General features: G+C 32.3%; 1 protein-coding gene across 6 annotated transcripts; it reads left to right on the top strand.

Annotated features, from left to right (window-relative positions):
• The first annotated feature begins 2,284 nt into the window (after positions 1-2,284).
• LOC141690288 (uncharacterized) lies at positions 2,285-9,958 on the top strand. Of its 6 annotated transcripts, XM_074494995.1 has the most exons (13): positions 2,285-2,434; positions 2,792-3,028; positions 3,485-3,859; positions 4,736-5,071; positions 5,759-6,001; positions 6,961-7,197; positions 7,283-7,369; positions 7,489-7,629; positions 8,311-8,469; positions 8,573-8,689; positions 8,783-8,887; positions 9,005-9,129; positions 9,547-9,958. In XM_074494995.1, the coding sequence occupies exons 2-12, from the start codon at positions 2,870-2,872 to the stop codon at positions 9,092-9,094; spliced, it is 2,049 nt and encodes a 682-aa protein (XP_074351096.1). In that variant the 5' UTR covers positions 2,285-2,434; positions 2,792-2,869; the 3' UTR covers positions 9,095-9,129; positions 9,547-9,958. The 6 variants fall into 6 exon arrangements, with proteins under 6 accessions (XP_074351096.1, XP_074351097.1, XP_074351100.1 ...); XM_074494996.1 differs by lacking the exon at positions 9,005-9,129; XM_074494999.1 differs by lacking the exon at positions 9,005-9,129 and having other exon boundaries at positions 8,794-8,887.
• Positions 9,959-10,525: the final 567 nt, after the last annotated feature.

Below are 10,525 nucleotides of genomic sequence, written 5' to 3' on the forward strand. Positions count from 1 at the left end.
ACACTCAACTCATATCAAACATAATATAATTATGCATATGTAGCCATCTCAAATTGTTATATATATTTGATGCTGTCAAAATATATTATGAGAGTTTATCATCCACCAACATATGACATAGATGATATTATCAGAGTTTGCATATCAACTTTTTGTCATCACCAATATATATATATATATATATATATATATATATATATATATATATATATATATATATATATATATATATATATCAGAGCCCGTCAAGCTGCAAATGAGGAGGCGCCTGATTCTGTTTGGTGAGATACTATTTGTGAAGATATGTCGGTTCATGTAGATTATATATTTGTAAATGATAGTGTATTTGTATAACTATATAAACACATGTTAGGTTTCCACTATACACGTTGCTTAACTTTATTATTTTTGATGTAATCTAACGGCTCTCAAGAATATTATTCTTTGTTTTATAGAGTACCTTGTAACTTGTTATGAGTTTTTATATATAAATAAAAACGTTTCTTTATATTATTGTATTATATTTTGAATCGATTGCTATAGTGTATTAAATCCCTTCTACATTTAATTAAGGCCTAACACAAACTTAACCCGTACGACATACTTAATCTGATTACGATACTAATTATCTACTCGTACAATTACCAAGTCCTGTTATGACAATAATTGTTTACCCAAACAATTATTACCTATGTTTGGGATAACTCTTAAAAATTGTTGTATTGTTAGAAAAAATGTTAGTGAAAAAAGTGTTGTTGAAAAATCCAGACAACTGTTTAATAATACTTTTGATATATGATTTGATGTAATAAAAATTAAAAATAATAATATTTCTGATGAAGTTACATATTTAAATCAACAACTGTTTCCCGTAAAGGTAAAAAAATTATTTTTCTATCAAAAATAGTAAGGACTTGCTTTCTCTAATTAACAGTAGTTTTTACACGTTTTCAGTTATTTTTCATTAAAAAACTGATGTTGTTGTGTACAACAATAATACCGAACACCCTCCTTATATCAAGAATAAATCTTGCGTACATACATATTCACTGCAAATTCACTTTCACTACCACTACTTTAGGAGTTATGATGACCCACCACTTTGTACTTTGTACTTATTTTATATTTTCTCTTTGAACATCTGTTGTTAAAATCAAATTAGTTTGGCTTCTTATTTTTTTTCTCCATGAAAAATTTAGAAAGTAAAAAGTTAAATTTTATATTTTCTATAATTTTATAATTATGTTAATTTAATGAAATGCTAATTTTATTTTATTTTTGTTTACCGTCAATTATCTTCTTTTTCATGAACCAACCTTTAAAATAAATGAAAAAGTGAAACACATTTTATAATATTAAATTTTAATTACGTATCAAATTTTAATGCATCACTTTTTTGCATGTCACGCTCTATTTTTATTCTCCTTGTTATGTATAGTGATTAGATGGAAATTGGTTGAAAAAGACATTAAGAAAAAAATTCATGTCAGATTATATTATTTAATAAAGTAATATTAGAACATATATTTTACTTTACCTTTATTTAATAAATTGGTCCCAAAAAAATGGAGAATTGAAAGTAAACATGACACAAAAGTAAAAATAAATTAAAAAAGCGAATTTCACCTTTTTATTATAGATAAAAACTCTTCTCACAAAGCAAAATAAAAATTTAAAAGAAATTGATTTTAATCACGTTTGGTGATAAGAAAAAGCAGTTAGAACTCCTAAAATAGATAGTGAGTTCGTAGTGAATATATATGTACGCCAAGATTTATTCTTATATCAAACACACCCAATTTAAACTAGTGAAGAAATTGAAGACCGATGGAGTTGTTCATATTATTAAAGTTAATTTATGATATATATTATTTACATTATAAATAATTGGTAAATTCTATTAATGTAAACTTAAACCATTTTATACAACATAACTATAAAACTTGAAGAAGATCTCAGATATGTGTTGTTGTACTGTGTAAGATGTTTAAGCCTAACTATCTTAACTTTCTAAATGTTATGGTCTTATTTTGGAGTTTTTTAAAAGGTAAGAAACTAAATAAATAGAAGATAAATTACTTTTATTTTATTTTTGAAATAAAAATATGTCAAATTTAGATTAATTATCACTTATTTTAATTTATTTTTAAAACTAAAAAATACCTAAAAAAGTTAAAATAAAACTAATTTACTTATCTTTATATTTGTTTTAGTTTCGTTTTAAAAAAAAATATATTAGGTCACATCAGGAGACGCATCTACCTTACATTACATACATATCATAAACAATAACATTTCACCTCTCACCTATACATACAAATCACAAATGGAAGGTCTGCTCTAATAAAAACCATTCCTTCAAAACACTATTCTTGTGATTGTAATTCACAGCAAAAACCAGGATAAAACATGCAAATTAAATTGTTTATACCCTGTATGTATAATCTTCACTTCATTGCACATTTCTTATAAAAATAGTTATTTTCTTGTTGATATACATGTGTTTGCATATGTTATATGTATGCAGATGCTTGGCACCTAGGATGTTCTTTTTGATACCAAGTATTAGTAAATTGTTATATTACATGATGCCTCTGCTGCCAGCTCTGTAAATGTGTGGATTTTATATTAAATTTCAAGAATGTTGAAGAGTTGTAGTAAAGATTGTAGCTTGATAGATTATAGTGATTGAGCAGTGTGTTAACTTAATTAAAGATTGTTTATTGTTTGGATATGTTCTTGGTTATTGTGATAGAATTTTGGAAGTTACTAGTAGCTTGGTGTTTTGCAGATTGATAAAGGCTGTAAAAAGAAGTGAGTTTGGTTTCTAGAGCGAAAACTTTGTGGAGCTATTGAAATAGAATACAAGATGTTGGAGGATCAGAGTGCATCAGATCAACTTGCTAGAATACGTGATTATGATGTGAGTTTGACCGTGAATTCGAGCACGAAAAGAAAGAGACAGAAAGAGAATAAGAAGAGAAAGAAGACGATGAAAGGCTTCCAACTTGATGCCAGAAGTTCTAGTGTATGTTTTCTTATGCAGTTACATATGATATATCAGTAGTTATATTTGATGTACTTATGGTCTTTATTCTGTTTTATGTATTTAGATATAGACATGGTTTGATTTTAGTAGATTTGTCGACATTCAGAATCTGAAATTGGTGTTCAAAGTTATAAGAACTACACGCAATCAGTACTTGGTAAAATTTTATGATATGTTTGTGATTTGACTTTGCATTTACTTGAATCATTTAAATTAAGAGCAGTCTAGAAGACTAAAGTTGTACAGATAAAGGAGGTGAATGTACTTCTGATTTGAAAGTTACAGACTGCCTTGTTGATGACATTTCTGTTCTCTCCTAATACACATCTACAATTGCCTGCGCGCAGGCAACCGCACAAAGACGCAATCACAGACTAGTGTACATGTATAGTATTCAGTGAGTTCGCGTTATTTATTAACAAACACTTTGTACAGGAGCCAGACAAAATTCCAGACGATAGCAACTCAACAAGATATGTAACTTCTGTGGCTTTACCAGAGGTTGAACCTCAGAAAACTGATGGTAGCAGCAACACAAATTTTAAACCACTAATTACTGAGGTACAAAGTGGAGATGGTAGTAAAATAGTGGAAGATTATAATAATGCAGAAAGAGACAAAACATGTGTTAGATCTGGCTGTGGTACAAATGGAAGCAACTATGTGTATAGAAGTAAAGCAGAAGAGTATAAAATGATTGCAGATCTGGGTACATATCCTCAACTTTCTGCAATGATTTCTCCCGAGGCCGGAATGAAGAAAGCGGAAAGAAATGAGAAGGAGAGGGAACAATTAACTGATGCTCCTATAGTATGTTTATTCCATCCATATAATTGTACTACTATGTTCTTACTTGAGTGACTTCCCTGCAGATTCCGTGTTTGCTTAGTTATAATCCTGCCTGCCTGCTTGTGATTGGTTTGAATCCCTTGCTATTACATTTATACTTTTATTACCAAAAATATGTAAGTCGTTTGCATGATACTCTATTTATCACCAAGCATAAATTTAAAAAAAATGCAGAGTTGTAAAAACATCAGCTCTCTTTCCAAAGACATTTAAGTGTGATACATAAATAAGTGACAAACACTTCTTCTATTGATTGTTTCAGAAAATTGATGGAAAAAATCCAAAGTATCTAAGAAGGCTTCTCAGAAAGCTTCTCATCAAGTTGAAATTATATTTTCTTTATAACTAGAAATACCTACGATATTTCCTTAAGAAGATGAAAGACTTGGAATCTGATGCAAAAATCCTAAATGTATGTTTTCTTATGCAATCATGTATCTTTACTGGATTTGATGTACCTATGACTTTATTCTCCTATCAATATGATACACTCGCTATAACTTATTTAGAGACACATGGTTTGGTCCTAGTAAATTAGTCAATTTTGAGTCTCAAATTGCTAGAAAAAGTTATAAAGAATGAAAAGATAGTACATTGTTATATTCTTTACTACCCTAATAATTATGCATCTACGAAATCATTTACATTTACAGCAGTTTCAAACATTAGAATTATAGAGCCAACTGGTCAGTGGAGCTGAATGCTTATCTGATTAAAGGGAGTATCTTGTTAAATACATTTCTGTTTTGTCATCATCTCTCCATGTAAATTTATGCATAATTGTATATATTTTTAATCAGTTCACCTTGAACTATTTATAGAAAGCACTTTTCACAGGGGCTAGACATTACACCAGAAGATAAGGCATCGATGCATGTAATTAATGTGGCTTTACCAGACACCAGTGAGGCACAAAGTGGAGACTGCAGTAAAGTAGTGGAAGAGTGTAATAATGGAGAAAAGACCAACAAAGGTGCTAGATCTGATGGTGGTATAAACAGAGACAATTATGTGTATCGAACTAAAGCGGAAGAGTATAGAATGATTGCAATAGCAGGTATATCTCCTCAACTTTCTGCAAGGCTTGCTTCGGAAGACAGAATGAAGAAGAGCACCAAAATAATTGAGAAGAAGGCATTGGAGAAGACAGAACTATTTAGCAATGCCCCCACAGTATGTTTATTCTATTCATATAGTTAAGGGAAGATTATTGTCACTTAACTATGTTCTTGCATAGTGATTTCCATGAAGTTTATGTGTTGCTTACTTATTATCTTGTTTGTTATATATTATGTATAACAAGTATTTCCTCTATAGGTTGTTTTAGTAACCACCAACTCTGTAAAAGCTAAAGTATTGTGTGCATAATGGACTGTTCTGTCGAAGAAGGCATGCCGCAAAGCCTTTTCTAAGCACCTTTAAAATTTACTTTCTTATTACTAAAAACACCTAAATTATTTCATTTCCTTAAAAACCTAGATTCACTTTTCCCTTGCAGACAAGTACCGTAAATAATATATAAGCCATTTAAGGCCTCCCTCGAGCACCTTAATGTTTTATTAGAAGTTGGTTACATAACATGAAGTGTCCTCCCACCTCCATTTGTTTAATTTAATTGTTTATTTGTTTGCTTCAGTGTGCTGTATGTTTGTTCAAGCATACGATTGAGGGGGAGTGTTAAATAATATAAATTCCATTTAAGAGTTAATTACTTATTATCAATCAATTACGCTTAGGAAAATTTTATATTATATCAAAGTTGACTTTAGTCCTAATTAAATTTCACCTATTGATGTCAACATGAGTCATAACTATAATGATGGGAGATCATCACTTAACAAGATTTTTTTTGGTTTGAAGGATGTTAAAGAATCAAGTGAAGTACAGAAGAAAAACTGTATTGAAGGAGTAGTTGAGGTCACAAAAGGTGACCGTGTCAAATCTGTTGTGTACAAGTACCAGACTAAAGCTAAAGAGTATATAATGCATGCAGATTTCAGCAACTGCTCCCAAGGTGTCACATTATTTGCTTGTGAGGCCACAAATATGGACAATAGGAAGAGCAAAGTGGTTAAAGGACCAGAGGACAACCAAAATTCAGCAGTATGTTAATACATTTATGAATATCATGTAGCAAGCTCAACTTCTTTTCTATATCTCATTTTCTTGCCTTTTGAACAATGATTACTTTCTGTTGGTGAAACTAAATATTCAGATTTCATATTTCGGTTTCAATTTCTAAATATGATTTGCCCCCTTTTTTTTGTTGCGTGGCAAGCACACTTGCTTTCTAGGTAGTCTATTATTTTGAAGAGGCAGGTTATATTTACAACCTCATTAGCATTTGATCTGAAGTTTTGGGGTATACGTTGTTGGCTTGTTGCTAGTGTGCATAGCTGAAATATTAATTTACTTATTTTGTAATTGCGATTTTTTATATGCAAGTCACATGACACAACAACTGTTTGGAAGTCTAGAGCCCTGCTAACATCTATATTTCACATGAGACATATCACAACCTTGTATCTGTTATAAAATGTGATGTATGCTTTCATATACCATTTTGTATCAGTTTATGGTTATCCTATAACTTTCTTCCAGAAACTCTTAAATAATATAGTTGCACTTGCATATAATTTTGAACTACTAAGCTGTGGAAAGTTTTCGTGGGGCTTTCCATGGATCATATTGTCCACTACAGGCTGTATACTTGTATTTGGTTGTCTAGTCCGAATCCCTGATTCAAAATTGTAAACATTAGTATTTCATAAAAGTTGACATAATGGACAATAGAATAATACTAGATTACAGATCTGCAATATGTCTTCATGTTAAAGCTTTGTGAACTCGATCAAGTTTAAGTCTATTTATGTAGGTGACCATCCAGTAACCTTAGGCTACTGCAATTACTTGTGCCTGGATGAGAATCATATCTATGTACTGATTGTGCTGTGTTTCAGGGTCTTTTGTGCATGTGTGTGCACTTAATTTAGATTGTTCGCATGAAAGTAGTTGCTTGTTCTGTGCAGTAAATTTCAAATTTATTCTTTGCATGTATTTAGGTTGCTTGTGTAGCTGATGAACCAGGGGGAAGCATTCTTGAAGCTCTGGAAGCTGCTGAAAAGATTAATACTAATGATGGCTCAAGATGTGCTATAGCGATTGATCCTGGTTTTTTATTTTCGCAAGGACATGAGAAGACTGCATGTTTGGGGACCACCAGTGGAAATCCTGAAATTGAACATAGAGAGACACATGTGAGGGAGGTGAAAGAAGTGTTTGATAGAAGAGATTGTGGAGTAAGTGTATTAATTTGTCTTAGTTATATTTCCCTTCTCATTAGATCTTATACTACTATGTTTTACGAACAGTTTGGTGCTTTAGGATATGGCAGCAGAGATAGTTAAGCATGGAGACTCAACTAAAGCTGCTGAAACAGCGCCATCATTGAAACCAGGATCAGTGAAAAAGGTGGATAATTTAATGTTACGAGTGTTTCTTGTGAGTTGAAGTTTGAGGATCATATAATAGTGAAAGTAATATTGAGTGCTTTCTGAGTTCTAAACCTTGGTGATGTTTTTGTTCAACAGAGAAAACCTAGATATTTTGATTTCCCAAATAGCAGTTTGGGCGAAGATGCTCACAAAGCACGAAAGCGTACTAAGGCGAGAAGAAAAAAACCATGCTATCTATGTGGAGGTTTCAGGCATACTGCAAAGCATTGCATCCAGGTATCTTAGCACATGTAATTTTCTTTTCAATGTATGCTTATAGGATCTGAGTTACCATAGTGGCTCGTTCTGGATCCAATGATATCCCTCCACTTATTTCGATGTAGCACACTTCACATGATTTAGTTTTAATAATCCACTGAGGTAGAAGTGAACATAGCAAAAGTATGTGTAAATTGTAGCTGTGACTTGTGAGGGGTCAGGTTTCTGCACTTCTTTTAGCAAAGTTGCATATTTTTTGTTCAGATTTTAGCCAGGTAGCAATCTTGCAGAAAAGTCCACCCACCCCTCAAATCCAATAATAATTTAATCTGATATAATTAATAAAAAAATAATTTTTTGATTGTATCCTTGGCATAGTTTCAGAGTCCTGTACTGGTTGTATGATAGTACTCGTTTAACTCCAATAACAATGACATATGGGAACTTCTTGCTATTACGTAGTCCAAATTATAAATGTGAGAATAAAGTAAAAACTAAAATATATAGGCCAAACCCATCTCGAGTTCAACCATCATAGTAAGGAGAATTTATTGCGATAAGCATATTCTTGGTTTACCTATAAATTTTACAAGGAGTCAATTACTATATAGAACTGTCAAGTGGAGAAATATTGTTAATGCAAATGCAATCCATCAATCTAATCTAAAGATCCTTTTTCCTTCACTGAAATTTGTTCAGGGCCGTGAATGCTTCAAATGTGGAGGAAGAGGTCACCTTGCTAGAGATTGCCTTGAAGAATCATCGAGCAATAACATTTTAGATTTCTGTTTGAGATGTGGAAATTTAGGCCATCATATGTTTGTATGTCAAAGTGACTATTCTTCTGAAGATCTCAAGGTCAGGGTTCTAGATAGTAGATTATTTTGTACTTCCCGAACAGTTGAACTTTCCTGAACTCTTTGAAACCCCCTTTTTGAACAGCTGTGTTCTTTGTCAACAGGCTATAAAATGTTATGTTTGCAAGGAATTTGGGCACCTCTGCTGCGATGGCTTTAAGTACGAGGGTCAGGCATTAGCATCTTGTTACAAGTGCGGGCAAAGTGGCCATCTGGGTTTTGTAAGTCATTTTTCTTTATGTAAACTTCACTACATATATATTGTTTATGTGTTGTTGATCTATAATAATGACAATCTGAAACTGCTTGCTTAGGAATGCATTAGACAAGAAAAGTGCACCAGATGCTCGCTAGCCAAAACTTTCTACGATCATGAAGTAAAAGGCCACTTTGCAGGAAAGAACAGAGAACATAACAAGGTTTTTAATTGATTGGAACAAACTCAACATTTGATTTAATTAATATTCATCTTTTACATCTGTAGGCTTTTATATAAAGTGTACAATTAAATTATACAAGTAATTGGTTTTATGCAGGCTGGAAAGTGTACCTATGAATCAACAACCATTGAAAGATCTTTTTCAGATAATGAAATTATTCCAAACTTCGCCCATGCACCTCTTTAACCTGGTCAAGTCGGACCTAGTAATCAAGGCCAAAGGCAAGAATATATTATGTCTCCAGTGTCTCAACTTAAAAATTAACTTAGTTAACGTTGTGACATCTTGGTCGTAGGAGATAGGAGTTCAAACATTGTGAATACGGTTTTCAGAGATATGTTTTATTTGTAAACAGTATATCTGCAAGAGCAGATGTAAATCATGTAATATTATGATTCATGAAGACCCAGCCTCATACCAAACCTTAGGTTGTTTCCTGCAATAGCACAAATTTTGAGAGGCATCAGAAGATATGCATGTGCATAAGATATACTGACATTTCATCAAATTGATATTTTGAAATAGCAAAATTAACATTGTTGATTTGTTGTGCTTTGTGAGTCCTATATCTGGATATTCTCTACCACAGCTATTCAAATCCAAACATTTTCTCCTAACATATTTTTTCTGCGTTGTAGAAGTTTTTGAAGGAAATGGCCAATGCCGTAGTAGCGGTTCAACATATGAAGGAATTGCATAGAAAGTCGCAACGGAAAGTATGAGAGTGCATCTGTAGAATCAGCTATAATCTCCAGATATGTTCTAGTTAATGAAAGTAGATTTACTCATGTTAGATACAGAATATGTATTTGGCAAAAAAGGAAAAAGAGAGGTACAGTAGGTAATTTGCTGTCTGTAGGAATGCCAAAGTATGCTTGTAATCAGGTTTAGATGACCATCTTCACAGAGATGAGATAAACTGATTCAAGCACACTCTCTCCCGCTACTTTGTCTTCTCATTCTCATTATCATCGTTTCTTATATATGTATAACTTGTCTTCATTATTCAAGCCCTTTGGATTATTGAGTTGGCGATTTGGCGTGAAGAAATCAATCTTTTAGTGATATGAAGGTCAATTTTATTAGTTCTTAAAAAAATACAAGAGCAAAGTCGGGCTTGCCAGTTTCTGGGAAATTCATACCTTAGCAACACTATTTAGGAGGAAACATATTATGTAGCTCACTCGTACTTATGTAACTGATCATTGTTTGATGAAGATCATCCGTCGTCTATCAATCAGCGAAGCTCGTTGGATTTCTTTATACTTTCTCTCATCTCCTCTCCCATCAGCGAGTGCACTATTCTCATCTCATCTATGCTTAATACCAAGACAATTTACATTCATCTGACACTTAGTTCTACTTCAAAAGATCGCAGAGGATAAGTGTAAGTCCTGTTAGGCTCTCCCATCCTCCTCTAATCTTTCAAGTTATGAAAAGTTAATTTCACACCTTAAATTCCTTATTTACTTAATATACTAGGTTCTTGAGTAAATAGAACATCATTAACCTGATGTGGTAGTGATTGTTGTCGAGTCCTTTTACAAGATACAGGCTGGAGAATAGTTAGAAAGAAGTTCGGCGTGACAACGTGCACAAATCATAGAACAGATTGTT

This window comes from Apium graveolens, chromosome 10 (genome assembly GCF_009905375.1).
Source record: "Apium graveolens cultivar Ventura chromosome 10, ASM990537v1, whole genome shotgun sequence".
Taxonomy (NCBI): domain Eukaryota; kingdom Viridiplantae; phylum Streptophyta; class Magnoliopsida; order Apiales; family Apiaceae; genus Apium; species Apium graveolens.